The sequence below is a fragment of the Brassica napus genome, chromosome A7, assembly GCF_020379485.1.
Source record: "Brassica napus cultivar Da-Ae chromosome A7, Da-Ae, whole genome shotgun sequence".
NCBI classification, from domain to species: domain Eukaryota; kingdom Viridiplantae; phylum Streptophyta; class Magnoliopsida; order Brassicales; family Brassicaceae; genus Brassica; species Brassica napus.
Genome location: NC_063440.1, coordinates 24,956,736 through 24,983,725, shown reverse-complemented (window position 1 = coordinate 24,983,725; position 26,990 = coordinate 24,956,736). Strand labels below are relative to the sequence as shown.

Sequence of the window (26,990 nt, the reverse complement as noted above, 5' to 3'; positions counted from 1 at the left end):
TAATAACAATGATAGATTGTTAACAATTATTGTATTTTTTTTGGAAACAAAATGTTTATAATTTTCCACATAAATAGGAAAATATTTATTTTTATTTTTAATAAAAAACATATATTTATATAAACACAATTTAACTAATAATGATACCAACAAATTGGTAAATATGAAAATTTCCCAAAAAATAATTCAAATGATATAAGACTACAAAAATTTATATTGAAAAAATGTAAGTTGAAGAAAAAAATCTGTAAAATAGTAATATTAAAAATGAAAAGCATATTATAATAAAAATCAAGGTTTTGATATGTATAAAATAATTATTAATATGTGGATACTAATTATTATTATTATTATTTTGATTAAATACACTGGTGCCAATTGTGTGATACAGAAAATTCGGAAAATCCCAGTAAACGTATAAAGAATGTGAACGACGAAAAAAAAACAAGAGATAATAAAGAGTGGACGAACCAAATAAAAATAATAATCGTCGTCAACAAAATAACCGTACAATTTCTGGGAGAGATGATTCTGCTCCCTGCTCCTCCAATCGCCTCATTTCCCGCCAATCCCACTCTACTGCTATCTTCGCCACCGTATTGGCCTCGGCGACGAGACAACTCCCCCGTCGTCTCCGCTGCTTCTAGAGATGTAGATAGCTTCACGAGTAAATCCGGTTATCTGTTCAATCTCAGCGCCGATGAGGCTGATTCTTTGTCGGAGTACAATTTTCCGAGGATCGATGCGATGTATAAGAAGAAGCCTCTGATTCTGCTGCGCCGGTTGGCTCAGATTGGGACTACGTTTGGTTTCTGGTTTGGTCTTCGCTTGGCCGATGAGGCTCTCGATCGCTCTCAGCAAATGTTCAAGGTATGCTAGATGTGATGATGGTCTTTGATGTTTTCTCTTGATGGTTTTGTTCTCATGCATCGTTTTGATGACTGGTTCTGATTAGGTACGAGCGGCGGAGCTTAGGAAGTTACTGGTGGAGCTAGGTCCGGTATGGCTGCTTCTCTCATTCTCTCTGAGATTTAGGCTCTGATTGGTAACACTGTTTAATCATGAATTGGAACTAATTAAAAAATATGCGGAATGAAAAACTTTGGAATGTTTTTTTTATGATTAGATAAATTTTGTAGGGTGACTGAATATAAATGAGACAAAACAAAATTTCAAAATATTTTATATATTAAAATACTTGTGGAAGAATATAAATCATACAGAACAAAATTTCAAAATACTTTATATATTAAAAATACTTAGGATTTGTGTTACCAATCAAAGCCTTAACTTACAGATTCCTTTGAAGTTCAATATCACATTGCTCACTACGAGTGTTTTTTTCTCTTGTCTTGTTTTCAGGCGTATGTAAAAATAGCTCAGGCCGTCTCATCTCGTCCTGTAAGTTTATCCTTATGTGTTCTTCAGGCTTTAGTATATCATTGTCCACACTATATTTCTTGTGCTATTAAGATATGGTTTTTGAATCATTTGATAGGATTTGATACCGCCTATATACTTGGATGAACTCTCCCTGCTACAAGATCAAATAACTCCGTTTTCAACCGAAGTTGCTTTCAGTATGATTGAGGATGAACTTGGTCTTCCTATAGATGAGCTTTTCTCTGAGATTTCTCCAGAGCCTGTAGCTGCAGCCTCCCTTGGACAGGTACACATAAATCATGTTATTCAGGGTCTAAACCTTATCCTAGTACTAGTTTCTTATTCCCAAATTTATGTATGAGAGCTTCTCTTATTATGTGGGATTTCAACTTTTGGTCTACGTGTCAGGTATATCAAGCTAGGCTCCGTAGAAGTGGAGAGGTTGTTGCTGTTAAAGTGCAGCGTCCTGGTGTACGAGCTGCTATTGCTTTGGACACACTAATTCTGCGATACTTAGCGGGTTTGATTAAAAAGGCTGGGAGATTCAACTCAGATCTCCAGGTGACGTAAAACTTGTGTAAATTTGGCCCTTCCTCTGAACTGATTATCAAATGTTTTCTTCAACATTACTTCACTTTTTGAACTTAGCTATGCAGAAGAACATCTGAAATGTGTTGAGACGTAGTCTAATATTCATTTCAGACGATTCTAGTAGAAGTTTTTTTATGTTGGATAAAACTGGTTCCCACTATCTGAGAGAAAAAATGGAATTTTAAGTAAATCACAGTGTACTGTTAACCCGTTCCAATGCTGAAGTGTGAAATTTCATTTGCAGGCAGTTGTTGATGAATGGGCAACAAGTCTTTTTAAGGTAAATCATTCACATTCACCACAAGTACATGTTTTGCGTAGACATTTTTATTCGGGCTAGTAGAGTATATTTTGCTTAAAATAAAATTGGTAAGTTCTTGATGCTTCTCTTCTCCGCCATTGAGGAAAGAGTGTCACACTGTTTTCTCTTTGTGCAATCTACCTTTATGTTCCGTAGAAAATGAAATTTGACGCTCTTAAGTTGATACTGGGAAAAGATAAACTCCATCTCTAGCTATTATGTGAGTAATGGATAGATGCAAACGATTTTTATATAATTCATCGAAAGATGATTTTGATGGACTAGTTGTTGCATTTTAAAATACTCTTGTTCGAGGAATATCTTAGAGCTTTATATTGAATACAGGTAAATCACATTGAATGCAGGAGATGGATTACTTGAAAGAAGCCCAAAACGGAATAAAATTTAGGTAAAGCCTGCTAAGGTTTGAGTCTCACCTGCCTTGTTTGATCGCCACTTATGTTATGGCTATGACCAGTCCATTGTATTCTCATTATAAATTATTGATCTGAGGCTCTGAGCTATAGACCATGTTGCTTAATTGTGGTACTTGCTCATCTAATGGTTAAAAATCTTCTATAAGGGATTCTGTAAGTAACATTATGTATTCTTGAATAGGAAGTTGTATGGTAGCATCAAGGATGTCTTGGTTCCAAAGATGTACACAGAGTACAGTACCAGCAAAGTTCTTGTAATGGAGTGGGTGGAGGTATGTCGTTAGACGTTGCAAATAAAGAATCAGTCAAAGAGTTGTGTATTTTTCTTTTATGTCTTCCCTCAGTCAAAGCGAATTTTATATTTCTGAAGCACATATTAGTTTAGTTTCATGTAGTTACTTTCTCTATTGCAGGGTCAGAAGCTTGCTGAAGTTAATGATCTTTATTTAGTTGAGGTTGGCGTATACTGTTCGTTTAATCAACTTCTGGAGTATGGTTTTTATCATGCCGATCCCCACCCTGGGAATTTTCTTCGCACATACGATGGTCAACTTGCATACTTAGGTACTCCTCAATCTCAATACTAACTTTTTGTGTTATCATGCTGCATTCCATGCCCCAGATTATATTGTTGGTGTATAGTTGTTTCTTTTCTCAAAGAAAAGAGACTAGTCGCTGATGCTATGGTGGTAGATTCCACCTGTGTTTCAGCTAATCTATTTGATCATACAGTTAATAACCAGAAACATGTACACTTGTGTGACTTTTTTACTCGCTGTTTTTTCTGTTTTTTTATATAATACCACTGAAGCAAAAAGTGGGGACTTTTCCTGCCTCTCTGGATATCTTATTTATTGTCCTAAAAAGTAACTTTTGTTTATAACTGATTGAAATTTTCGTTTGTTTTCTGCCAGATTTTGGTATGATGGGGGACTTTAGGCCAGAACTACGAGATGGATTCATGGAAGCATGTCTTCATCTCGTTAATCGTGACTTCAAATCGCTGGCTAAAGACTTTGTAACTCTGGGGTACTCTGGTCATTGGTGTCCATTTGAATCTGAACTTTTAACTTTTGACATTTCCTAATCTTATCTTCACAACTTCTATAGGCTTCTTCCACCGACAGCTGAGAAGGGCGCTGTGACAAAGGCTTTAACAGGTTTGTTCTGGCTTTCGGTTTGGGAAAAAAGAGTGTTAATTTGCAGCTACATGTTTGTATCAAAAATTTATGTTGCGTTCTGAAACAAATATCTTCTCTCTACAGACGTTTTTCAAGATGCAATTGCCAGAGGGGTTCGCAATATAAGCTTTGGTGACCTGTCTGGCGACTTAGGAAAAACTATGTAGTAACACTTGTACTTAAACTAACACATACCATAAGATTTTATTATTTTTTACCAATATACCTCTGGAAGTGGGACATTTGCAAGAGCTCTACTTGCATATGTTATGATTACTTATTAGATGCTGATATTCATTTGTCAAACTCTCAGGTACCAATTCAAGTTCAGAATACCGCCCTATTTTTCTCTCGTTATCCGCAGGTATTATATATATTCGTTGTAGAGTCATCCCGCCGTTTTGCTGGTATAGTGGACATTCTTGTTTTGCGATGTTGAGAGTTTTAAAGCTTTCTAAGAGCTTTTGCAGAAGATTGTAGGTCCAACTGGTCTATGCGTTATATGATTAATTTAAATTTATCCTAGTTTTACTCTCAACCTCGGCTTATGTGTGATTAGTCTTTTTTTTTCTGTATACTGAGACAGCATTCACATGATTTCTGGTTTCTCATCTTTTATTCCCCAGCCTTGCTGTTTTGGAGGGCATTGCCATTGGTATTAACCCAAACTACAAGGTATTGGGTAGTACATACCCTTGGATTGCTAGGAAAATCCTAACTGACAGCTCTCCCCAGCTGAAAAGTTCTCTTCAGTCTCTTTTGTACGAGGTACTAAACTATCTTGTCTAGTTAGACTGAACATCCTCATTTTGCATTCTGTTTCTTCCTGAACGTACCCTCCTTTATATGTGTCTCGTCCAGGATGGTGTTTTCCGAATTGATCGTCTTGAGTCTTTGGTTACCGAGGTGAGACTGGATTAATTTCCTTTCGTTGTTGGACTATCTATATGGGTTGGTGAATATAGTTGCTTCTTTTCTTGTGCATTAGTGCGCCAGTTTTTCCTCATTGTTACTGAGCTTGTATCTTTGGTTTGGGATTGTGCGTATCCCTGTTCAATGACAAATTAGTCAGCAGATAGCTAGCTGAATAATCATACAACTAGATGGTCTAAGAGCCAACCAAAGACTGTTAAATCTGCATGATGATTTGGGTGAACACTATGAAAACATGTCCTACTCCTCGACCAAGTGTATGGTAGTAGGAAATGATTAGCTTGGATGTTTTAGGGTTTGGCTGTTTAAAGAATAAATAATATCATTTGGTTCTTATCACTGTCTTCTTTCTGCAGTCTCTTAGAACAGAGACAGCATTGGTTCAGAAACCGGTGGAAGGCGCTGACTCTAAGATCGTCATGAAGCAAATACTTGCTTTTACTTTCACGGAACAGGTATATATAAGCTGTAGCTTTTGTACTGCGAATTATAAAAACTAATGTTACAACTACTGAGATCTTGAAACATTGAACAGGGTTCTTTTGTAAGAGAAATCCTTCTTCGAGAATTCGCTAAGGTGAGCATTGAAAACGTGTTATATATATATATATATATATATATATATATATATATATATATATTTGGTTATTAAGTTGTTCGCAAAAATATCAGTCTTTGGTGATCAAAAGGATTGGTTATCTTTGTTGCTTATTATTAAATGTTATCCATCAGGGTCTTGATGCATATGGATTGGCGACTTTGGACTCTTTCACATCTACGACGATGCCATTTTCTAGTTCAAGGCCATTCAACTCCTTGACAGAAGAAGATATGATAAACCTAAGAACGTTCTATCGACTCATCTCGTTGTTCTCAGGGGTGCGGGGTGCTGAAACGGTAAGAATGTCCTCTCTTCGTTCTGCTTTGTGAAAATAAGTAAGAGCAAAATATTGTTTTGCTATTTCTATCATTAATGTTCGCGTCGTCATCGATTTTGCAGCAAGTAAAAGCGATTAGTAAAGGTGGCGAGGCACTCACGCCTCTAGAAGAAGCATCACTAGTCATGTATCAGCTTCCATCAGCTGAAGAGATGCTCCCGATTCTCTCCATCTTACCCGAGGTAACGTCTCTGCATAACACATCACCAACACTTTCAAAGTGTTTTGGCTCATCCCTACATTTTTTATTTATTTATTATTTGAGATTAATTCTCCTGGCTTCTTTTTTTTGGGGGCTGTTCGAACGAATGTTGCAGCTTCCGCAAGAGTCGCAACAGCGGTTGCTTCAGTTGCCAGGTGACTTAGTTGGAAGATTGGTGTCTCGAGCTTTCGCTAGAACCATTCGTCGGATGTTTCTTTGATGTCGTCCGATTACATAAATGCATTTAAAGAATTCTTAGTACTTTATAACAGTACTATAGTATTTTATATAAACTCCATTGTCACATGAGTTATTTCTTTATATATTTTTCATGAGAATCACACTGTCCATTGAGTTTTTTTTTTTTTTTTTTTTTTTTTTTTTTTTTTTGGAACAAAACTGTCCATTGAGTTAGTCGTAAGTTCTTGTGTATTGAAGAAATAAGATATTTTTATTCACTGTAGTACTGTCTGTTGAGTCGGATCAAATTTATATTGACATTTTTTTCATATTTACTTTTTGTCAAATTAAAAATCAGTTACGAATATTTTAAAATTATTATCGATATGTAATTAATTAGATATCACAATATATATTTAGAAAATGGCATAATCAAAAAAAAAAAAAAAAAATCCTAAATATTGACAAACTATTGAAACAATCTAAAATATGGAAACCCAATTTAAGACTTAGCTCCCACGTTTTCCGGTCTCATACATAATACATATACTGAATTATATATAAACAAAATTAATGCTTATTCATGTAACTTTCTAGGGAAATATTTTGCATATATATTAATCGTGATTCACTTATGTTGTGACCTTTCTTATTGTAAACATTTAAGAATATTGCCATTGATTTATTATCGATATGTAATTAATTAATTATGTAGAAATTTTATTTTATTTTATTTCTTATTTAAATAATCATGTGCACTAATAATTTATGTTTTAGGAGGTTTAGTTATTTTTTTGATTTAGAATTTGAAAATGCTAAGGGATCGAAAGCATAAAAAACTGGGCTTAAATAAATATTTAAACCTACCCAGTAATTCGTGTTTTGGATAGATTTATCATTTATATAACTAATGATATATTGGGGGATTTTATAAACATTATGTTGAGAAACACTAAGATATTTCTTTCTTATTTATCTTAGAAGATGAAGAATAATATGTTTTATCACTAATTAGTTAGAAACAGTTAAGGTATGTTATAAGTTTGTTTTAAATGACAAAAATAATTAATGATGAAATCTACAAATAGTTAAAATTTCATTGACAGAATCTGTAATTTATAAAATGAAATAAAAGTTATTTTCAAAAAGTAATTCAGTTTAATAATATAAATTCTACTGATGAAGTGTCTAGTTAAAATGTTGTAGTGGTTCTCAAATAATATATAATAGATTACTTGTCAAGAAACTTTCAACAACAAAAGAAAGCTTCCTCAAAACGCCATTTTATAATTCTTTGAAGTACTTTGTGGTGGTATAATAGAATGGTGGTGTGGGAAGGGTACGTGAGTGATGAGACGATGGGCACTATAGCTCCCATTATTGTCTATTGGGTTTACGCTGGAGTTAACCAGTTTCTTAGCCCTTCTTTAGATAAGTTCCGGCTTCACACCCTTGATGAAGAGAATGGAAAAAACGTAATACCGATCATCACAGTGGTCAAAGGAGTCTTGCTTCAACAGCTTCTCCAGATCTTAATTACCCAACTTGGATTCTTTGTGAGTCAATACTATTTATATGCATTTCAAGAAAATGATATTTGCATTATGTAGTTAATATTTTTCGGGATTAATATGGAATTACGCCGTTTTGGAGTTCATAAACTCTGATGATGTGAGAAATTTATGTGGAAGCGTACTAAATTGAACACATACCTTAGTTAATTATGTTTAGGAATGAATATGATTCAGTATAATCTAAGTTACAGAAAAAAGCTTATAACTCTTCTCTTACAATATTTTGTATAAATAATTGTTAAACATTATGCAAAGTTATATACGTTCAATAAAAAGTCATAGATGTTTGTTAATATGATGTAAAACAAACCGATGATAAACTAATAGATGCTTTGACCAAAAAAAAAAACTAATAGATGCAAATAATTGCATCAAAACAAGGCTTTGATGTAGCTCAGGACCTCAACCATTGGTCATAATGATTTTTTTGTTCTTTGTAGATTACTTCCTATACAGAGGAAACCTCAAGGCCAACGGTCCAACCCTCAGTACCAATCCAGATCCTTCAGATATTAATAGCCATGTTCATATTCGACACATGTCAGTACTTCGTCCACCGTTACATGCACCACAACAAGTTCCTCTACCGCCACGTCCACTCGCACCACCACCGCCTCGTGGTCCCTTACGCGGTCGGGGCTCTCTACAACCACCCGGTGGAAGTCATATCCGACATGCTCGGCGGAGCCGCTGCGTTCTTCGGGTCAGGGATGACGCCGAGAACTAGCGTTTGGCTCTTCTGCCTCATCACCGTCAAGGCCGTAGATGATCACAGCGGTCTACGGCTTCCGGGGAACTTGTTCCACGTTCTGTTCAAGAATAACGGCGCTTATCACGACGTTCACCACCAGGTTAACGGCGTTAAGTATAACTACTCGCAGCCGTTTTTCACGTTCTGGGACAGAGTTATGGGGACTTACATGCCGTATAACGTCATGAAACGGCCCGGAGGAGGGTTCGAGGTTAGGATGATGAAGAAACGTTCATAATTATATGCTCCCTTGTTTAAGTTTAATTGGTCAGAGTCAAAATTTTCGTTTCAAAATCAATCAATGTTGTTTTAAAATTTATTAACAAAATTTTCCATTTTATTTTTCTATTTTCTTTATATATGGTTAGATGTATATGCATCTTAATCTGTATGGAAAAACCTAAAACGTTGACTAAAATAAAATGGAGAGAGTATATATAATAACTAGATTAATCTTGAAATTAATTTCCATGCAATTAGCTTTACTCATCTGATAATTAACGTTACTTTTCATTCAGTAACATATGTCAAAATCTACCATTTATAATAGTGTCAGTTATTATTGATAATTGATAATAGTGTCAGTACTTATTCTATAGATTTGGAGAAGTTAAAGGTATATCAAAAGAGATATCTACGACCTTAAAAAGCGCATCGTTCTGTTGCATATCTATGGAACAAAACAGTCACATGATGATAAATTGTGAAGCTAGCCAAGAGACAACACGTGATCAAAGTAAGTAAGAGGCATTCACACAAGATTCACACAAGACACTGGGAGAAACGATTAAAAATCAGACAGACAAACAAAAAAAAGAAGTGATGTGATATGAAGTGTTATAAAAGATTGATGAGGAGGGGGAGCATCAGGAGTCGGGTAGTCTCATCTGTACGATCTCAGCAGGTGGACGCAGCGTGCAAACCATCTCTCTTGTCTTCCCAAAGTAAACCTGCGTTTTTCACCAAACAACTCTCAAACCTTTGGAACCACACATCAGTGTTTTTAAAGATTCTGATTTGTGAGATCCTATAACCTGATCAAGTGAGTTTCTCAGTTTGCCTTCCAATTCTTCAATCATTCTCCCCATATTGCACAAATGCCCCTCTGCTACAGCGAGCTCCATTTTCATCTGATTTCACCAGTATCAGAGACAAGGATGTTATTGTTTTAGAGAAATATTAAGTATGTCTACTAGGATCTTTATCTGCAAAAGGCATGGATGGAGTTATGTAGAAGGTAAAGCTTACTTGTCTTCTAATTGATCCGGATAAGCCGAATTTGCCAGAGGGTTCGTCATCGGTGGTCAGAGAGAGCATAATAGTACTTGTTAAGCAGTACTGTGCCATTTCCTCCTCCTCTGGACCAACCTAGATTGAGACAACCTTAAGTGTTATAAGCAAAGCAAGTCATGAAAGAGCTGCTTGGGAAAATATGATAGTTGCAGCTGTGGACACCAAATGCAGGCATGCATGGTGATGGTATGTATTGACTATGTTAGGAGAGTCACCTGAATAACATGTATGGCATCCCAAGCTCCTTCTTCCAGGCATCCTCTCCGACCATGTCCCGACTTTGACCCATCTTCGAGACGGAAAAAAAAAAGCAGAACGGCTCAGGTAAAGAGTAACCTTTGGTTGTGATTTGAACTCCAAAGAAATAAAATACCTTTCTTGATAAGGAAACATGCCACAAAGCCTTCATTATCATCCTCCCACATGTAGACTGAAGATATACCTCCTTCATAATACCTGTAAGAAAAAGAAAAAAAAAATGATTAAAACAGGTATAATTTTTAATAAGCACGAGAAAATGTGATTCATCTCTCAACCCTTTTACAGATCAGATGCTAAATATGCATCCATTTTAAGATTTAACTCAGATCGCTTATCAAGTTGAACCAACGAGGTAGGTGAAAGAACCTCACTGGTCACGATAGATAGCAAAGATGTCGTTGGCTTCAACTTCGAGCTTTCTTAACTCTGAAGATGGGTAAAGAGCATCCTCTAGCGGAGGATGATACTTATTTGACCACGGTGATCTGCAAAAAAAGTCAAAAAAATTAAAAGAAACAATTTAACTATGAACAAAGATGTAACTTAGGTCCTTAGTTATATTCATAATAGCTCTCATCCTATATAACTTATTTCTTTCTAACATGACTCCGACCACCAAACCAAAGCCAACCGAACATTAAAGTATGTAATAAAAAAAACAACTAGCAAAAAAAAAAAAATACCTGTAGGAATCTGCATCTCTATTGTACTCACACAAGATGAAATCTTTCCTACTTTCAGCATCACGTAACACCTGTTTCAGTACAAAGAACTTACATTCTTTTCACACATGAAGACAGAACACAATACAAAAAGGAATCAATTTTAAGTGTCACACCAATTAACTAGGAATCAATTGTATTAGACCGGAAGAATCGATAGATAAGCACGACTCAGGCAGAAGAAACAAAAATGAAATTTCAAATCTCGAGTAAGAGAGATACCTGGAGAGGGAGATCGACTTGAGAGAGGAGATCGGAAGAATGTTGAGGCAAGAGGCTGAGTAGTGCTGATAGAGCTGTCTCCGATTGCTTCGGCGGCATTCTTCTGAGAAGCCCCAAAGCTGCTTCCATTTTTACAACCTCAGTCGCCGGAGAAATCAATATCTCCGATGGATGAGGTAAAAAAGGAAGACGACCGAAGGGAAACAACCGCTGGTAACCGCATAAACCAATGGTCTAACGGGCCGTCGTTATCCTCTAAAATTTATTTAGGCCCATTATAAGGCCCAATCTGTATACTACTCACACTAAAACGGCGTCGTTGCGTATCCAATATTTGTTTTTGCTTTCTTCATTTAATAACAGAAAACCTCTGAATCGCTCCGGCGAATCCGTTAATCATGTCAATAGGAGCGATGCAGGAGATCGAAGAGACTGCTCCGTTGCTCGACGATTCTCAACCCAACGGCGAATCGAGATCGCAATCTGCGACGACGAAGGTGCCGGAGGTGGAGATCCATCTGTATCGATCCGAGAAAGGACCGATCGACGTGTTCAAATCGAATCTCGGAGGTTGGGAGCAGGATCAGCTCGAGGTTCGAGCTATTCTCGAGAAATACGGATTGAAATCAATCTTCGCTTTCAACGTCGACAAAGGTCGAGGCGTCCCGATCCGATTTCAAAGGAATGGCCGGTCTGTGCTGACGTACAGAGATGGTGCCACCGTTTACATCGACGGCGAACCTCAGGTAATCAATCTCTTCTTCCTTTGGAGTCTTCTGATTGTTTTTGATTCTGAGTTGACTTTCATATGAGGAAGAAGAAAGTGATTGTGTTGTTTAGCCTTACTGATTTATTGAATAGAGTATATGAATTTTTGGTGAATTTACTTTAATTTGGAATTATAATGATTTGTTTTCAGGATTCTATGGTCCAACCGATCACAAGAATCATTCTCGGAGTCGTGTTTGCTACGGCGTTAATAACGTTTCTAATGAAGGACCCGCCAGCGTGGATCAAGAACAACATCTCCATTGGGAACTTCCCTCCGTGGGTGCTCGCGTGCATAGTAATAGTATTCACCCGAGCGAGGAAGAGAACCAGAGACTTCTTTAGGAAGTGTGGGTGGTAGTTTCACAGATCTTTTAACACTCGTCTTGGCTTGAAATGTGGTCGATATTGTAGTCTTCCATCGACCATATATAGAGATGTTATGTCTTGTCTCAACCCAGCAAGTTCCCTTCCTTGTTAACCACTCTTTGTTTCTTTGATAAGGCCTCATGCGCCAATTTGCTTGCTTTCAGAACCAAGAGAGAGCAAGCATTTTTCTCCATTTTGCATCTTGTTGAGTTTGATAGTTTTATGAATTTTCATGTGTATGCGTTATGGAAACTGATACTTTTATCTATATCTGAAAACGTACATAAGAAAACTTCTTGTCATAATCATGTCATGAACCATTTTTAAAAATCTAGTACTAGAGAAGATTGGAATTTAACTATGCAGGATTGTGACATGAATTTTGTATTTTTAAATATTTTTCAAGAACCATGTTTATATGGTTAAATGTCAATCCTTTTGTTTACCACATTTATTTGTAAGAAGAAAAGGATTTATGCATTCACCAACAAAATAGGCATCTCCAAACAAAATTAGCCGTAATAAAATTGTCAAGTACAATTAGATTTGTAATGACTATATTGTTACAAATTCAAATATGCATCATCTATTATTTTGTTTATACATTTTGAAAATGATATCCTCATTAGATGTTAGATAAAAATAATTATTATTAAACTCAGACCGATCACACACTGATATTTTAAAACAAAAAGTCGTCTAAAATACATTAAAAAAAAGCACTACTCCTAAACTACAAGATGGTAAATAAGGACTTGACCTAAATTTTCGTTTATGCTATCAAGACTTTGTCAATTCATAAGCAACACAAAAATAGGAGATGATTTGATTTGGTTAAAATAAATATTCTCATGTTATTACCACTTCATGAAGATTCACAAATCAGGCGACCAAAAAAGCATCTACTTCACTCAAACACAATAACATGTGACTCCTACACATCAGTTCACGTAAAACTCGGTCAAATCCAAAGAGACACAATATCAAATTCAGATCCATAGGGACCGTTCCACTGCTTAAAGAGAATGTATAGTCAAATTCGAAGAGACACAATATAACATTCACTCAGTTCTCTTGTTTTACATATTAGTGAATATTCAACGTAATCAATAGAAAATAATAACAATGAATAATCCATATAATGATGATAACATTCCTAATATATAAACAAATCATAGAAATTAATAACAATGAATTTTTCAAACTATGTCAAATCAAGTTGTCCTATTTTTGCCTTGTTTACGATTTTGACAAGTTTTTTTTATGTGGACAAAGCCTTGATAAACATTACTAATCCATTGATTGCTTTCTTGAATACTCATTAATTTGTTTATGTATTTGGAATGATATTTGTATTGGATAGAAGATATTGTTATAATCACATTAAATATTTCATCAATAATATTAAAACCAAAAGATGAGTGAAATAGATTTGTTCATATATAAAATGTAGTTTTATTATAAGTATAAAATAAAGGTTAGAGATTTGATTTTCAATTGGTATCTATATTTCAGCAGTATTTTGTTTACAAATTAGATAGTGATACTTTATTTAGCACGTAAAGATATTACATACAACAATGAGTGTCTTTCTACAGAATAGTTCATATTTTAAAGTACTTTTAAAATATTCGTATAGGTGAGAAAAAGTGATATGAAATCTAGAACCGGTGGATTACTTAACAGGGTGCATTAAATCTATAATCACCGAAACATAACCCGTGATCTACTGAATTAGAGTACTAATTCCCATAATCATAATATGATCATATGTGCATTTGTCTGTAATATATAGAATTTGATAGGGTCAACATATAGTACCACCTTGTAATATGCTTTTAACTATAAGATCGAATGTTTCTGTCAACAAATGATTTTGTAGTCAGACCAAATAATAATTATTGTTGATAATGATATAGTGTTAGTGTTAGTGTCAATGTTAATGCTGGACTATATAATTAATTGGCTTTTGGCCTAAATTCATTGTTTCAAAGTGAAATTATAAATGACAATTATCTCACTGGAAGTTTTAGATTTTAAGAGATTTTAATTATAACTGAATGGCATAAACTTCAGATGGAAAAAAAAAACTGAATGGCATGTGTAATTACTAAGATGAAGTAAGGTTTATTTAAAAAAAAACAATATTTTAGTTTCAATAATAATATAGATAATTCAATAGTAAAAAAAAAAATGATTCAGTCTAATGTCCAACGTAAAACTCGGTCAAAAGAATGAAGAGACACAAGATGATCAAACTCAGATCCTTAAGACCGTTTCGTTGGTTATCGAATGTATAAATACACACAACATACCTTCCACTCTCTTTACTCCTTACGTTTCTCTCTGAGAGTATAACCTAAAAACGGAAAAAAATCAAAACATCAAATAAAAAATAAAATCTCACAATCTGGAAAACACACACAACCCACGCGAATCTCTTTCCGCAACGCCTAAAAAAACCCCTAGAGATCATCCACCTATGGCGGCGGCTGTTGCATCAGGAATTGCCCCGACGACGGCTATGGTTGATCAAGTCCCTAACCAACCATCGGTCACGGTTGCGTCTCCTCAATCCACAACTCCATTCACTCAGGTAGCCGCTGTGGCTGCAGCGGCTGCAGCCGCCGAGGCGTTACAAGCGCACCCTAACTCGTCGCTCTACGTGGGAGATTTAGACCAAAGTGTCAATGAGGCACATCTGTTGGATCTGTTCAACCAAGTTGCTCCTGTTCAGACAGTTAGGGTTTGTCGTGATCTCACTCGCCGTTCTCTTGGTTACGCTTACGTCAACTTCGCTAATCCCGATGATGGTACTTGTTAATTTAAATATTATTATAATAATAAAATGATTATAATATTGTTATTTTTTTATTGTAATAGCGATGCGAGCGATGGATAGTCTGAACTACACTCCCATCAAAGACAGGCCCATAAGGATCATGCGTTCGAACCGTGACCCGAGCACGAGACTTAGCGGTAAAGGCAATGTTTTCATCAAGAACCTCGACGTATCGATTGATAACAAAGCTTTGTACGATACGTTCTCCATCTTCGGGACTATACTCTCTTGCAAGGTGGCAATGGATGTTACGGGAAGGTCCAAAGGTTACGGCTTTGTTCAGTTTGAGAAGGAGGAGACCGCTGAGGCTGCTATCGACAAGCTTAACGGAATGCTGCTTAATGACAAGCAAGTGTTCGTGGGACACTTTGTTAGGCGTCAGGACAGGGCTCGGTCCGAGAGCGGGACGGTCCCTAGGTTTACTAACGTGTATGTGAAGAATCTTCCTAAGGAGATTGGTGATGATGAGCTGAAGAAGACGTTTGGGAAGTACGGTGACATTTCGAGCGCGGTTGTGATGAAGGATCAGAGTGGGAGCTCGAGGTGTTTTGGGTTTGTGAACTTCGAGAGCCCCGAGGCGGCTGCGGTGGCGGTTGAGAAGATGAATGGGATTAGTCTTGGGGAGGATGTGCTGTACGTTGGGAGGGCGCAGAAGAAGTCTGAGAGGGAGGAGGAGCTGAGGAGGAAGTTTGAGCTTGAGAGGATCAGTAGGTTTGAGAAGTTGCAAGGTTCGAATTTGTATTTGAAGAATCTTGATGATAGTGTGAATGATGAGAAGCTCAAGGAGATGTTTTCTGAGTATGGGAATGTGACCTCATGCAAGGTTTTTGTTCTTGATCTTAAAATACATTTTATAATGATTGATTAGTTTAGTTAGACTTAGACTAAGCTCAATTAAGTGTTATGTTTGTGGTCATTTTTAGGTTATGATGAACTCAGAAGGTGTGAGCAGAGGGTTTGGTTTCGTTGCTTATTCATGTCCTGAAGAAGCTTTAAGAGCTGTATGTGTCAATTAAATCCTCAATATATATTTTACTAATGCTGATGTTCATTTGAGATGATGATTATACAGATGAATGAAATGAATGGGAAGATGATAGGAAGGAAACCTCTTTACATTGCTTTGGCTCAACGCAAGGAAGAGAGGAGGAGCCACCTCCAGGTTCTTATCCTACTCTTTCTCTGAACTGGATGACTTGTATAGTGACAATGATCCTCAAATTCTCTTTTATGTTGTCATGTTTTAGACTTTATTTTCCCATATGAGGCCAAATGGGACAATGTCGCCAATGGCATCACCAATGCCTGGTTTCCATCACCACCCACCAGGTGGTGCAATGGCAGGACCACACCATCCCATGTACGTGGGCCAGAACGGTCAAGGTCTGGTGCCATCGCAGCCTATGGGGTATGGTTACCAGCTTCAGTTCATGCCTGGGGTACGTCCAGGTTCTGGTCCATCTAACTTCATGATGCCTTACCCTCTTCAAAGGCAAAACCAGCCTGGTCCCCGTGTTGGGTTCAGGCGTGGTGCTACTAACATGCAGCAGCACTTCCAGCAGCAACAGGTGTGTAATGCTTATTTTGTTCAGATCAATGGATAGTAGAAAGTTTGTTATCTTCAACTTGGCTAGGGGTTTGTTGTTATCTTGAAACTGGCAGATGATGCAGCAAAATGCAAGTCCGGGTATGAGATACATGGGAGGCCCAGGCAACAGGAGGAATGGAATGGAAGGAACTGCTCCACAAGGCATCATCCCTTTGCCGTTGGATGCATCTGCAATCTCTCACAATGCTTCTCAAAACCCACAGAAGCCACCACTCCTCCCCATTTCTAAGCTCATGTCTGCCTTGGCTCTGGCTAACCCTGCTAGTCACCCACAGGTTTTTGTCTTTGTGATTCTCTTATCTCATCTCAGAGTTGCATTAGAGTTGGTTTGTTGAAGAATTGTGAAATGATGACAGATGCTTGGGGAGCAGCTTTACCCTCTGGTGGAGAAGCAGGAGCCAGTCCACACGGCCAAAGTTACAGGGATGTTGCTGGAGATGGACCAGGCCGAGATCCTGCACCTTCTCGAGTCTCCTGAAGCACTTAAGGCCAAAGTCTCTGAAGCTCTGGATGTGCTCAGGCTCTCTGCTAATCCGCCAGCTGTGTCCTCCGTTGATGACCAGTTCGCACCCTCGGCAACCGAGTGATGATCTGACTTATTTACTCAAAGGCATTATTTATTTCTGGCTTTATTAGACTTCAAAAAAACTTTTAGGAATCTCTCTTTTGCAACTTTAGTTTGTTTTGAGTTCAACTCTTATCGTTTCTTTTCTTTTGAGACTTCTACTCTTTAGCACCTTTATGTAGTTTTTTTTTTTTGTTTTGAGTCTTTATCTAATGATTTAACTCAAGCAAGTCTCTTCTCTAATCTGGAACCTCCTTGTCCTTAACATAATACTTTCTCTAATCTACATGAAATCGGGATGTACCTCGTCATCTACAATCTGGTAACTTACATCCGTAATACCTCTGTCCCATTCTCCAACACAATCATCCTTCGAAGCTCCTCTTGCTGCTTGGTGTTCTCCCTCGTCATCTATCAAGTAAGCGTCCCATTTTGACGTTGGCTTAGTAACTCTTGCTGGTTTGAAGTTTCCTTGCTCTGTATCCTTCTTCCTCTTCATTACTCCATCTGCATAATGGAAAGGCATAAGTTAACTAAACACCAAAGATATTACCCTTAGTTATATTTAACCATTCAAAAAGTGATAATGTATGTCAAATCAAATATGATTCAATCACCCAATATGAAAACCAAGCAGAAACATGTATGTAGCAGAGGTCCTCCTCTTACCTGAAGAAAATCTTTGCTTTGGGATGCAGCTTCTTGAGAAGGAGGGCTTTAAGGGCTCCTTATCGTTTCTTTGAACGCCGTCCTTAGCTGATGAATATCCACCGTCGTTAGAGTATCTGTTAAGCTTGGGCCTTTTGAACATCTCGTTCGGAATCTCAGTCACAATCTTCAAATCTGTGAAACAAAAACATATCAGTATATGTTCATTCTTTCGATTTTCAAAAACTAAATATTACCTTCTTCTTCGCCGTCTTCCTCTACGATTAATCTCCGCCGTTCATTAGGTGGATCGGAATCGAGGTACTCACTCCAATCAGATCGCTTCTTACCTCGAATCTCCTCAACCTCCTCATCAGCTTCAACCTCCGGAAACGTATCTGCGACCTCCTGCTTCTCCTCGTCGGCGACTTTACGAGACATGTTGAAGGACTGTACGAAGAGACGAAGGTCCTTGGCCTTGTAGCCCTGAGCGAACACTCTCCGCACCGACTGCTTCTGATTGCAAATGACGCAAACCCAGTTGTTGCTGCTTTTCTTCTTCTGCTTCACTTGCATCGTTGAGCATTCGCAACATTGTAGAGCCAAGAAGAGAACACTCGACATTTTCCTTCTTCTTCTCCTTCTGCTGCTCTCTAGGGATTTTGATTTTCGGCTTTAAATGTATTTTCGTTCTTTCAAGTGTTTTTAAGCGCCAAGTTAGCGAATTTTGGGAAATTCGAGATTATTCTGTATCCGGTTTGGTTAGTAGCACATTTGTTTTGGTTCAACTCGGTTATTTTAGTAGTGGGTATATAAATATAGAGAGTTCCGGATATTTATGATATTTAAGTAAGCTTTAGGTGGGTTCTTTTAATTTTTTTTTTTTTTTGGTTTGGTTGGATAGTAAAATTAAAAGTTATATAATATCCAAAAGATATCAGGCTCAGTTTGGTTTTAATTTAGATAACTAAGTCGTTTATATAAAATAGCATATAATCTGAATAACTAGAAGAATACATATAATTTTTTTATTAACATGGAATATCCCGACCTATGAGTTATATTTTAGATATTAGTATATTCAATTAATTTTCTATCTAATTTTCATCCGTTGCAATTATTTTGAATACATATAAGTAGGAAACTGTTCTGATTATTCAAATTAATTTGATTCAGTTTGATTATTTGGATCTGTTAATATGCACAAGATCTAAGTATACTGTAAGAAATTCGCAAGCTTCAGGGAAAAAAAAAAAAAACTAAATACAAAAATAAAAATAAAAAAAAATTTTATGTTTTTAACGCCGAACTCAAAAAAAGCTGGCTAATTACTGGTTGAGAAAATAAAAGTAAGCCAACCCCGGAACCATAATGTAAACACTGCGGACTTATAAAAAAATTAATTAAATTCCGCTCTTATGTCACCATTGACTACCTTAATTATTCGATTCGATTCGATAAGATTCTTTTAGTTCCACATAATCAAGACTAATAAAAAAAAAGGTTTTTAGTAATTAAACCCCTCAACTAAAGATGAATCGTAAAAAAAACCCTCAACTAAAAATCCTGTGAAATAAACCCTCAACTTTAGTTCCGTTAACATATGTTACCCTCCGTTTAAAAAACTGTGACGGAGGGTGACATATGTTAACGGTTTATAAGTTGAGGGTTTATAATGTTGAAAACTTAGTTGAGGGTTTTTTTTACGATTCAAAAATAGTTGAGGGATTTTATCACTAAAAGTCATTAAAGGATTTTTAAGTTATTTATTATTCATTTATACATTGTTTTAGATTGATTTGTAAGCCTTTAAAACTAATGTATATTATTAATACATTAATCTATTATAAAATTAATTTATACATTTTAAATTAATAATTTTCAACACGATTTACAACTTATTATAAATTCAAAATATTAAATTATTTGATATTTGGCAATAGTGATATAAAAAAAATTGTGTGTTTATATCGTCATTTTCAAATATCAAATAATTGAAAGTTTCTAAGTTATATTAAATCTTAAGTAGTGTTGAGGATAATTCATCCATGAAGTCAATCTTTCTATTTGGAGTATGACGTACTTTTTCTTATTTTCATGATTTTCGTCATCAGACTCATACTTTCCTATTTTCCTATATTGTTCTTGATTTATTGTATTACTTTATGTTTCAAATATATTATTGATCAAGAAAATAAAAATATAATGTAGTTATTCAGAAATCAATGAGAATAAAAATAGTCATGCATTATTTTGGAGGGGGAGAAGTATGAACCGGATGACAGAAATCATGAAAAAAAGAAAAAGTGCGTCATACTCTAAATAGAAAGATTGACTTTATGGATGAATTATCTCGACACTACTTAAGACTTAATATAACTTAGAAACTTTCAATTATTTCATATTTGACAATGACGATATAAACACACAAATTTTTTTTATATCACTATTTCTAAATATCAAATAATTTAATATTTCAAAGTTATAATAAGTTGTAAGTAGTGTTAAAAATTATTAATTTAAGATGTATAAATTAATATACAAATATATTAATGTATTAAAATTTATAAATTAGTTTTAAAGGCTTATAAATCTTAAAACAATGTATAAATGATAATAAATAATTTAATAATATTTAATGACTTTTAGTGATAAAACCCCTCAACTAAAGATGAATCGTGAAAAAAACCCTCAACTAAAAATCCATTGAAATAAACCCTCAACTTATAAACCGTTAACATATGTCACCCTCCGTTACGGTTTTTTAAACGGAGGGTAACATATGTTAACGGAACTAAAGTTGAAGGTTTATTTCACAGGATTTTTAGTTGAGGGTTTTTTTACGATTCATCTTTAGTTGAGGGGTTTAATTACTAAAAACCCTAAAAAAAATATAAGGAAGCTTCGGTAACCTCCCGCGTTTTCTTGCACTCGCAATTCGCAATCAACACTCAACCCTAAAAACCCAAATCGTGTAGATAGTAGGTGGGAGAGTAAAAGACCATGTCGCTAGATAAGCACATGGAGAAGGTGCTTTACAGCGCCGAAGTAATCGCTGAGCGGGTGGCTCAGCTCGGATCCGAGATTACCTCCGAGTTCTCCGGCGACTCAGATCCTCCTGTTTTCGTCGGAGTAGCCACCGGTGCTTGCCTCTTCTTGGCCGATCTCGTCAGGCGAATCGACCTTCCCATCTCCATCGATTTCATCAGAGCCGATTCGTATGGCTCTGGTACAGTCTCCAATGGATCTCCCAGAATTTCATTTGACTTGAAGCTCGACATCACGGACAAGCACGTCATCTTGGTAAGTAGTCTCCGTTCGATTCATCTCATGTCATGCAGTATCAGATTCATATGAATTTCTTGAAAAGTTTGAAATTTTTTGTGTTTAATAAGAACATAGTAGTGATACGCGAAATGTGTAATTAGACAAGAGACCACCTTGGACGTTGTCTAGGTACAAGCATTAGAAATTCTCACTGCCTTTTTTTTGTTAACTAGCTATGATGTTTTGTTTTCTGTTTTCAAGGTCGAGGATATTGTGGATACTGGTAATACAGTCAGCTGCCTGATAGAGCACATGACGTTGAAGAAAGCATCATCTGTTTCGGTCTGTACTTTTCTCGACAAGCCATCGAGAAGAAAGGTTTATTTCAAACTGGTTGGAGACGGGAAGTTCTACAGTGGTTTTGAAGTAAGCTGCTTCTACTAGGGGACTAACACTATTTATTTTTCATGGGATTGTGTTGAACATGTGTTGCGCCTTCTGAATATATGCAGTGTCCAGATGAGTTTGTTGTGGGCTATGGCATGGACTTTGCAGAGCAGTACCGCAACCTACCTTACATTGGCGTACTGAAGCCTGAATATTACATGTGATCAAATATTACATTAACTGATTTCATATATCTTTAAAAGAATTTATTGGGCAGTCATGAGAAGTTTTGTGACCTGGCTCCTTTATATTGTTGTTCAAAGCAGTGAAATACAAAGTTATACTACACTTTGACAATGATTCTTATGCAATAAGGTTTGATATGTTCGTTCAGCAAGAGCTTCACACAATACATAAATTTCATAAACAATACAATACATTATATTCCAAGAAATAGAGATACAAACAAACAAATGGGTAATAACGGACAATAAGGTGAGGATGTATCTTCTTTCTTTTGCTTGGTTACTTCCAGGTGAGCAGAGGAAGAGAGTTCTTGGCAGGAGGAACAACAAGTCCTTCAGAATCATACAATATAACACCTGAGAAATCTGGAAGCTGGCATTTTCCACCCATGAGAATGTTCTTCTGCCACAACGGACCACGTCTCTGATCCCCACTCAGCAGCATGCTCGGCTCACCGTTGTCTGGCTCATAAACACCACCAATCATCATCGTCATGTCGTTTTGGAGATGTATAACAGGTTCATGATCTCTATAGCCATAACATGCAGTCCAACGGCGGAGCTTCCTCTTTGAATTAGAAGCGAAACCTGAAACGCCGGACACAAGCTGTTTTGCTACGGCTAGACCAATTTGAAAAAATGTATGCGACTGCGTTTTAGATGCTGGAACGGTACTAGCCATTGATGTGTAGATCGTTGGTGTTGCAGCTCAAGGGTTGTGAGTTGATACTGTCTTTGAGTTCAGGGGGTTATGTAGTGGTATAAGTCAGTGGAAATGGAGTGGTTAGTCATGAAAGGTCAGTGAGAAGCTTTTGGTTCAGGTTTAGGTGCTTATGTGGTTTGGTTGATGGTTTGACTTTAACCAGTCTTCTTTTGACTTTTTTTGTGCGACCAATGCCGTGTTAGCGCTTTCTCCACGTGGCAAGTTCTTTTTGTGTGTGAACTTATTAGTGGGCCTAAATTTAAAGCCCATTAAACCCAAAACTCTCTTCCCCTTCTTTTTTCTGTACGCAATCTGAAGTTCATTTCGTCTCTGCGCCGCCGACAAACAGATTCTCCGAGAAACCTAACCCGGCGGAGGAAACCATGCGTCGTCACTCAGCAATCGCTCTCCGATGCCTATTCACCAGAAACTCTCCACGACTCCCTCTTAATCGAAGCATTACCTCTTCTCCAGCTGCCGTAAACTCTACACCTCCTTCGCCGTCTCCTTATTCGACATCCAATCTCATCAAAGCATCATTCAGCTCAATGATCCAGAGGAAATTCAGCACCGGCGGCTCGCCGCCAGATGTGAACAAGGTGGTGGACGAGATCAATCTGAAGTTCGCAGAGGCGCGCGAGGAGATAGAAATGGCGATGGATGCGAAGGAGACGGTTTACTTCAACGAGGAGGCGGAGTGCGCGAGAGCAGCCGTGGCGGAGGTTATGGAGATGTTCGAGGGTTTGCTCGGGAAGGTAACGGAGAAAGAGAAATCGTCTCTGCAGCGATCCATGGGGTTAAAGATGGAACAGCTCAAAGCTGAGCTTCAACAGCTTAACGAATGATTGTTTGATTTTTGTGAAGAACGAAGAGGTTAGCAGAACAGTTCCTCTGCGGTATTATTACCGAACCTTTGTTCTTGTCTTATTCAATAAATGTACTCGTTACCGAGCAGCTTACGTTGTGTGTTTTGATCTTTACATAGATACACATCTTCTGTTAAAGGAACAAGCTTTTTATGAGGAAGAACTTGAAATAATTTACTCATAATAACATTAACATATAACAAATCGCAAAATTCAAATTGTACAACAGTTTCGTTAACAGAATCTGCTAATATGTCACTGACTCTCGAACTTGAACCAGTCCCAGTTAGCATAGATTTCTTCATCTTTTCCCTGAGGGAAGCTGCTTGTGATCGGAGGATGATCAGTAGAAATCTCGCTTCTTGTTGTCACCGTAGGCATCTTTGCTCTGTACTTCTGCGCCATCTCTTCAGCCTCCATAAACACTTTCTGCTTCGACAAGATTACAGTATAGCTTTTAAGGGACTAAATGGCGTCTTTGTAATAAAATAGAACATGATTAAGCCTGTTATGAGTGAACGAACACTGTCAGTTAAAGGTTTTGCAAGTTGTACCTCTCTGTTGGTGATGAACAAACCCGGCTCGCTTTCAAGATCTGCAATGCTGTCGAGACGAAGAAAAAAGAGTAGGAAGAAACATGTTTTAGCTGTTACTGAGGACCAGTGAGTTTTGGTTGTGTTTGTAGTTAAGGTGTTTACCTTAGAGAGATCTTGTCTGGAAATAGAGATTTCACAACGAGAACCTTTAAGCTTTCGTCCACCTGAAGCACATCGCTAACAGATCCAATTCTTCTGCGGGTAATGTTTGAAATGTGTAGCAGTCCACTATGAAAACATGCATACGAAATGAAGTCAAAATTAGTAGTCACCATGAAAGAGAACAAACTTATAGAAGCAGTAGACATGAACACTAACCTTCTACTACTTTCACCGAGTCTGACTTGGGCTCCATACGGTAAGATTCTGGCAACTGTTCCTTCTAAGAGTGTTCCTTCTCTAAGGTACCGCTTCTCCTGTTACAGCATCATGCGACATATCATTTAGTCTAATCGTTGGTTTTCCTTATCAACACAAGACAGAAAGTGAAACCAACCCAGGCTGTTTTTTCACTCAGTATCAAGTCGTTTTTGTCTTCATTCAATCTCGTAATCTGTACAACCAATCTACGACCCACCTAGAACGCACAGAAAACAGCATTCAGCAAAGAAAACAAAATGGGTTACAGCTGAAGAAGAAGAAACTCTTGCTTTACGTTTTCCTTCAACTCAGTGAAGCTATTCACTCTCTTCACCAGCTCCTGCTTCGGAATAAACCCTCTCAAACCCTGAAATCAAACCAACTCAATTCCATCGATCATCCACTTCAATACGTACAAACTCTAAACAAACATGTGAATCCCCAAACCTCAATCCGGGTAAGCAGCCCTCCAGTATTCCACTCAGTTATCTTCACTTCAATAGGCTCATTAATCTGCTTAATCTATCACCACCACCACAACAATCCACTCTTACATTATCATCTTCATCATACACCAAACCAACAACAGTTGTTTGAAAATCAAGGAGACAAGAATAAGAACCTGCCTCACACGGTGCCAAGCGATTCTCCTAAAGTAACGTCTAGAAGAAAGCAAAGGCCTCCCACTCAACGTCCTCCCCAAAACCTCCGCGAAAATCACCGTCCCTACCTCCACCACAGGCCTCCCTTGCCTTGCAAACTCCATCACCTCAACACCATCATCCTCCTCATCCTTAACAATCCCCATTTTACCGTGAACCAAGAACTCCTCAGCGTCGTACTTCAAATCACACAGCAAGTAATCCAACTCTTTGTCGTATAACGGAAGAATCTCCTTCGTCAACATAGTCCCCAACATATCCGCACCTATACTCACATCGAGCTTGTTCTCGTTACCTGAAACCACAACTCCAACGACAAATTCACCCGGCTTGGGATCGTAATACTCCACGGTGAGTCTCTCCGATTCTTCGTCTCCTTCTTCTTCTTCTTCCTCTTCTTCTCGTTCTCCATGCTTGAAGAATTTCAAAAACGGCTCAAGGATCTCGTCATCGTCAGGCTTCTCCTTCTCCTCTTCCTCTGGTTTCTGAGGATTAGGCCTGTTCAATAGCTCAATCTCCTCCTCCTCCACCTCCGCCACGTTTCGTACATCGGAGACGCCGTCGCGCGAGCAGAATCTGATCCCGTAGGCTCTTCGAGCAGCGAAACTGCGAAACGGAGAGGGGCTTAGGGCTCTGTGAAACTGAAACCGAGAAGCTTTCTCCGATGGTTTGAAGTGGATACAGTCTCTGACGTCGCCGGAGCTGTGAATCGAGGAAGGGAAGAGAGACTTAGATGGCTGAATGAGAAGCGTTTGCATCTTCTTGTCTCCTCTCTTATCCGCCGCGCAGAGGATTCTTCAAACGGTTTTATTTTATCCATTTGCTATTTCGCTGGTTTTGCAGAATGTGTCCTCTAAGTTTGTACGATTTATTAAATCGGGCAGGAAGTTTGAAATGTAACAATAGAGCCCATACTTGTCGAGTTTTAACAACGAACTTTTGACGACAACTTAACAATAGGCCCAACATTGAAAGTGGACCTAATAAGAATGGAGCTGTCTTTTATATGGGCCTTCGCGTTTATTAAACCATTATTAAACAACCTATCAATAATCGGTCGGCGGTTCAATTGATTCCAGAACGTTTTAAGAGTGGTGAAAGCATTTTTGGTTTGGGGAGTTTGGACGGTGCTAGGCGTCTTGGTTATTAGAGACTGTATTAAACATTTCTATGGCGCTTTGAAGATTTAGGCAACCCTACACAATTGATGATTAGTTATCATTTTTAGGTGGTGGTTTTTAAGTTTTGGGTTCAGACATATATGGTTGTCAAAGTTGGCATATGTGTGTTTTCATACAGTTGCATATGTTGTAATCATATACTACTAAATTGGTGTGAACTCTAGGCAAACATGTGAAGCCTACCTCAATTCGGTTGGGAAAACCTCCAGTATTCTACTCAGTTATCTTAACTCGAATAGACTCGTTAAGTTGCTTGATCGGTCAAGAACAATCCACTCTTCATCAGATGCTTATTAATTCTTTAACCAAGAAATTTTTTGAATCAATGCACAAGAAGAGAACCTGCCTTACTCGATGCCAAGCGGTTTAGACGGTACTAGCCATTTTGGTTTTTGGAGACTGTGTGTTAGACGCTCTATGCCAATTTGGAAGGTTCTGGGCACCATACAAATTTGATGATTAATTATCATATAGTTCATTTTTAAGTGGTAGTTTTTCAATTTCTAATTACATAAAATTAAATTAGTAAGTTTTGTGTCCACACATAAATGGTTATCAAGTTGGCACATGTTGTGGATAAATGCAAACTAATTTTGAAAAAAAAAACTTAAGAGAGTAAAATTCGATTGAGACAAACATCAATTTAGAGTGTATATTAATTATGTGAATGTTTAATTATGTGAATGTTTAATTTTGCAAGACTCATATTGATTAAAAAAAATTGAATTTTTGATCCGCCAGAAATACAACATTATTGGTTTCAAATTGATGTTTTGTCTGACTTACGAGATATTGTGTTTTAGTTTTTTTATTTACAATATATACCCATATCTAAATGTACTTTGAGATTTTAATTTACTAAAAATATTTGAACTTTAGCATTTCCTAGGTTGGATCACCTTATGAAATTTTAATTTAATTAGTACGATTCGAAAAATGAATTGTTATTATAT

The 26,990-nt window shown here is 37.2% G+C and overlaps 10 protein-coding genes across 10 annotated transcripts; 6 read left to right on the top strand and 4 right to left on the bottom strand.

The window, feature by feature from the left end:
- Window positions 1-439: 439 nt before the first annotated feature.
- BNAA07G29590D (uncharacterized aarF domain-containing protein kinase At1g71810, chloroplastic) lies at window positions 440-6,304 on the top strand. Its single transcript, XM_013794051.3, has 20 exons — window positions 440-870; window positions 956-1,000; window positions 1,363-1,401; window positions 1,499-1,669; window positions 1,792-1,944; window positions 2,219-2,254; window positions 2,641-2,684; window positions 2,894-2,984; window positions 3,126-3,276; window positions 3,627-3,741; window positions 3,823-3,872; window positions 3,978-4,056; window positions 4,207-4,257; window positions 4,520-4,661; window positions 4,755-4,799; window positions 5,183-5,281; window positions 5,362-5,403; window positions 5,559-5,723; window positions 5,827-5,946; window positions 6,082-6,304. Exons 1-20 carry the CDS (start codon window positions 526-528, stop codon window positions 6,184-6,186), a joined length of 2,088 nt encoding a protein of 695 aa, XP_013649505.1. The 5' UTR covers window positions 440-525; the 3' UTR covers window positions 6,187-6,304.
- Window positions 6,305-6,348: 44 nt separating this feature from the next.
- On the top strand, window positions 6,349-8,918 carry LOC106357210 (very-long-chain aldehyde decarbonylase GL1-9). Its single transcript, XM_013796888.3, has 2 exons — window positions 6,349-7,702; window positions 8,161-8,918. Exons 1-2 carry the CDS (start codon window positions 7,469-7,471, stop codon window positions 8,707-8,709), a joined length of 783 nt encoding a protein of 260 aa, XP_013652342.1. The 5' UTR covers window positions 6,349-7,468; the 3' UTR covers window positions 8,710-8,918.
- Window positions 8,919-9,086: 168 nt separating this feature from the next.
- Window positions 9,087-11,199, bottom strand: LOC106354171 (probable F-actin-capping protein subunit beta). Its single transcript, XM_048736175.1, has 8 exons — window positions 10,970-11,199; window positions 10,709-10,779; window positions 10,397-10,510; window positions 10,138-10,220; window positions 9,980-10,053; window positions 9,720-9,839; window positions 9,506-9,601; window positions 9,087-9,421 (listed from the first exon to the last, which is right to left on the bottom strand). The coding sequence occupies exons 1-8, from the start codon at window positions 11,096-11,098 to the stop codon at window positions 9,338-9,340; spliced, it is 771 nt and encodes a 256-aa protein (XP_048592132.1). The 5' UTR covers window positions 11,099-11,199; the 3' UTR covers window positions 9,087-9,337.
- A 103-nt stretch (window positions 11,200-11,302) lies between these two features.
- LOC106354170 lies at window positions 11,303-12,299 on the top strand. Its single transcript, XM_013794049.3, has 2 exons — window positions 11,303-11,715; window positions 11,889-12,299. The coding sequence occupies exons 1-2, from the start codon at window positions 11,368-11,370 to the stop codon at window positions 12,096-12,098; spliced, it is 558 nt and encodes a 185-aa protein (XP_013649503.2). The 5' UTR covers window positions 11,303-11,367; the 3' UTR covers window positions 12,099-12,299.
- A 2,127-nt stretch (window positions 12,300-14,426) lies between these two features.
- LOC106354168 (polyadenylate-binding protein 5) lies at window positions 14,427-17,352 on the top strand. Its single transcript, XM_013794047.3, has 7 exons — window positions 14,427-14,919; window positions 14,990-15,771; window positions 15,872-15,949; window positions 16,021-16,110; window positions 16,196-16,516; window positions 16,611-16,832; window positions 16,914-17,352. Exons 1-7 carry the CDS (start codon window positions 14,589-14,591, stop codon window positions 17,142-17,144), a joined length of 2,055 nt encoding a protein of 684 aa, XP_013649501.1. The 5' UTR covers window positions 14,427-14,588; the 3' UTR covers window positions 17,145-17,352.
- Window positions 17,336-19,530, bottom strand: BNAA07G29540D. Its single transcript, XM_013794048.3, has 3 exons — window positions 18,028-19,530; window positions 17,792-17,965; window positions 17,336-17,629 (listed from the first exon to the last, which is right to left on the bottom strand). Exons 1-3 carry the CDS (start codon window positions 18,392-18,394, stop codon window positions 17,406-17,408), a joined length of 765 nt encoding a protein of 254 aa, XP_013649502.1. The 5' UTR covers window positions 18,395-19,530; the 3' UTR covers window positions 17,336-17,405.
- A 1,140-nt stretch (window positions 19,531-20,670) lies between these two features.
- Window positions 20,671-21,817, top strand: LOC106355941 (hypoxanthine-guanine phosphoribosyltransferase). Its single transcript, XM_048736170.1, has 3 exons — window positions 20,671-21,073; window positions 21,299-21,463; window positions 21,550-21,817. Exons 1-3 carry the CDS (start codon window positions 20,774-20,776, stop codon window positions 21,646-21,648), a joined length of 564 nt encoding a protein of 187 aa, XP_048592127.1. The 5' UTR covers window positions 20,671-20,773; the 3' UTR covers window positions 21,649-21,817.
- Window positions 21,808-22,351, bottom strand: BNAA07G29520D. The gene has a single exon (XM_013794045.3). The coding sequence runs from the start codon at window positions 22,349-22,351 to the stop codon at window positions 21,950-21,952; it is 402 nt and encodes a 133-aa protein (XP_013649499.1). The 3' UTR covers window positions 21,808-21,949.
- On the top strand, window positions 21,922-23,411 carry BNAA07G29510D (embryogenesis-like protein). The gene has a single exon (XM_013794044.3). It carries the CDS (start codon window positions 22,756-22,758, stop codon window positions 23,215-23,217), a length of 462 nt encoding a protein of 153 aa, XP_013649498.1. The 5' UTR covers window positions 21,922-22,755; the 3' UTR covers window positions 23,218-23,411.
- BNAA07G29500D (protein PIGMENT DEFECTIVE 338, chloroplastic) lies at window positions 23,403-25,689 on the bottom strand. Its single transcript, XM_013794043.3, has 8 exons — window positions 24,817-25,689; window positions 24,642-24,716; window positions 24,490-24,561; window positions 24,331-24,411; window positions 24,153-24,250; window positions 23,937-24,062; window positions 23,793-23,841; window positions 23,403-23,667 (listed from the first exon to the last, which is right to left on the bottom strand). Exons 1-8 carry the CDS (start codon window positions 25,612-25,614, stop codon window positions 23,494-23,496), a joined length of 1,473 nt encoding a protein of 490 aa, XP_013649497.1. The 5' UTR covers window positions 25,615-25,689; the 3' UTR covers window positions 23,403-23,493.
- Window positions 25,690-26,990: the final 1,301 nt, after the last annotated feature.

What these genes read in the sequence shown, in the direction of transcription:
- LOC106354171 (XM_048736175.1), bottom strand. Translation starts at nt 11,098, where the DNA reads ATGGAAGCAGCTTTGGGGCTTCTCAGAAGAATGCCGCCGAAGCAATCG. An exon ending in ATGCCATACATGTTATTCAG is followed by an intron (nt 9,840 to 9,979) that starts GTGACTCTCCTA and finishes GTCTCAATCTAG; the next exon opens with GTTGGTCCAGAGGAGGAGGA. An exon ending in CCGGATCAATTAGAAGACAA is followed by an intron (nt 9,602 to 9,719) that starts GTAAGCTTTACC and finishes TGGTGAAATCAG; the next exon opens with ATGAAAATGGAGCTCGCTGT.
- BNAA07G29510D (XM_013794044.3), top strand. Translation starts at nt 22,756, where the DNA reads ATGCGTCGTCACTCAGCAATCGCTCTCCGATGCCTATTCACCAGAAAC.
- BNAA07G29590D (XM_013794051.3), top strand. Translation starts at nt 526, where the DNA reads ATGATTCTGCTCCCTGCTCCTCCAATCGCCTCATTTCCCGCCAATCCC. An exon ending in GCTCTCAGCAAATGTTCAAG is followed by an intron (nt 871 to 955) that starts GTATGCTAGATG and finishes GGTTCTGATTAG; the next exon opens with GTACGAGCGGCGGAGCTTAG. An exon ending in TTTTCTCTCGTTATCCGCAG is followed by an intron (nt 4,258 to 4,519) that starts GTATTATATATA and finishes TTTATTCCCCAG; the next exon opens with CCTTGCTGTTTTGGAGGGCA.
- BNAA07G29500D (XM_013794043.3), bottom strand. Translation starts at nt 25,614, where the DNA reads ATGCAAACGCTTCTCATTCAGCCATCTAAGTCTCTCTTCCCTTCCTCG. An exon ending in GGCTGCTTACCCGGATTGAG is followed by an intron (nt 24,562 to 24,641) that starts GTTTGGGGATTC and finishes GTTTGATTTCAG; the next exon opens with GGTTTGAGAGGGTTTATTCC. An exon ending in TGTTCATCACCAACAGAGAG is followed by an intron (nt 23,668 to 23,792) that starts GTACAACTTGCA and finishes TTGTCGAAGCAG; the next exon opens with AAAGTGTTTATGGAGGCTGA.
- LOC106355941 (XM_048736170.1), top strand. Translation starts at nt 20,774, where the DNA reads ATGTCGCTAGATAAGCACATGGAGAAGGTGCTTTACAGCGCCGAAGTA. An exon ending in CGGACAAGCACGTCATCTTG is followed by an intron (nt 21,074 to 21,298) that starts GTAAGTAGTCTC and finishes TCTGTTTTCAAG; the next exon opens with GTCGAGGATATTGTGGATAC. An exon ending in AGTTCTACAGTGGTTTTGAA is followed by an intron (nt 21,464 to 21,549) that starts GTAAGCTGCTTC and finishes GAATATATGCAG; the next exon opens with TGTCCAGATGAGTTTGTTGT.
- BNAA07G29540D (XM_013794048.3), bottom strand. Translation starts at nt 18,394, where the DNA reads ATGTCGAGTGTTCTCTTCTTGGCTCTACAATGTTGCGAATGCTCAACG. An exon ending in GGAAGACGGCGAAGAAGAAG is followed by an intron (nt 17,966 to 18,027) that starts GTAATATTTAGT and finishes TTTGTTTCACAG; the next exon opens with ATTTGAAGATTGTGACTGAG. An exon ending in AAAGCAAAGATTTTCTTCAG is followed by an intron (nt 17,630 to 17,791) that starts GTAAGAGGAGGA and finishes TCCATTATGCAG; the next exon opens with ATGGAGTAATGAAGAGGAAG.
- LOC106357210 (XM_013796888.3), top strand. Translation starts at nt 7,469, where the DNA reads ATGGTGGTGTGGGAAGGGTACGTGAGTGATGAGACGATGGGCACTATA. An exon ending in TTACCCAACTTGGATTCTTT is followed by an intron (nt 7,703 to 8,160) that starts GTGAGTCAATAC and finishes TGTTCTTTGTAG; the next exon opens with ATTACTTCCTATACAGAGGA.
- BNAA07G29520D (XM_013794045.3), bottom strand. Translation starts at nt 22,351, where the DNA reads ATGGCTAGTACCGTTCCAGCATCTAAAACGCAGTCGCATACATTTTTT.
- LOC106354170 (XM_013794049.3), top strand. Translation starts at nt 11,368, where the DNA reads ATGTCAATAGGAGCGATGCAGGAGATCGAAGAGACTGCTCCGTTGCTC. An exon ending in ACATCGACGGCGAACCTCAG is followed by an intron (nt 11,716 to 11,888) that starts GTAATCAATCTC and finishes ATTTGTTTTCAG; the next exon opens with GATTCTATGGTCCAACCGAT.
- LOC106354168 (XM_013794047.3), top strand. Translation starts at nt 14,589, where the DNA reads ATGGCGGCGGCTGTTGCATCAGGAATTGCCCCGACGACGGCTATGGTT. An exon ending in CTGAAGAAGCTTTAAGAGCT is followed by an intron (nt 15,950 to 16,020) that starts GTATGTGTCAAT and finishes ATGATTATACAG; the next exon opens with ATGAATGAAATGAATGGGAA. An exon ending in ACCCTGCTAGTCACCCACAG is followed by an intron (nt 16,833 to 16,913) that starts GTTTTTGTCTTT and finishes AAATGATGACAG; the next exon opens with ATGCTTGGGGAGCAGCTTTA.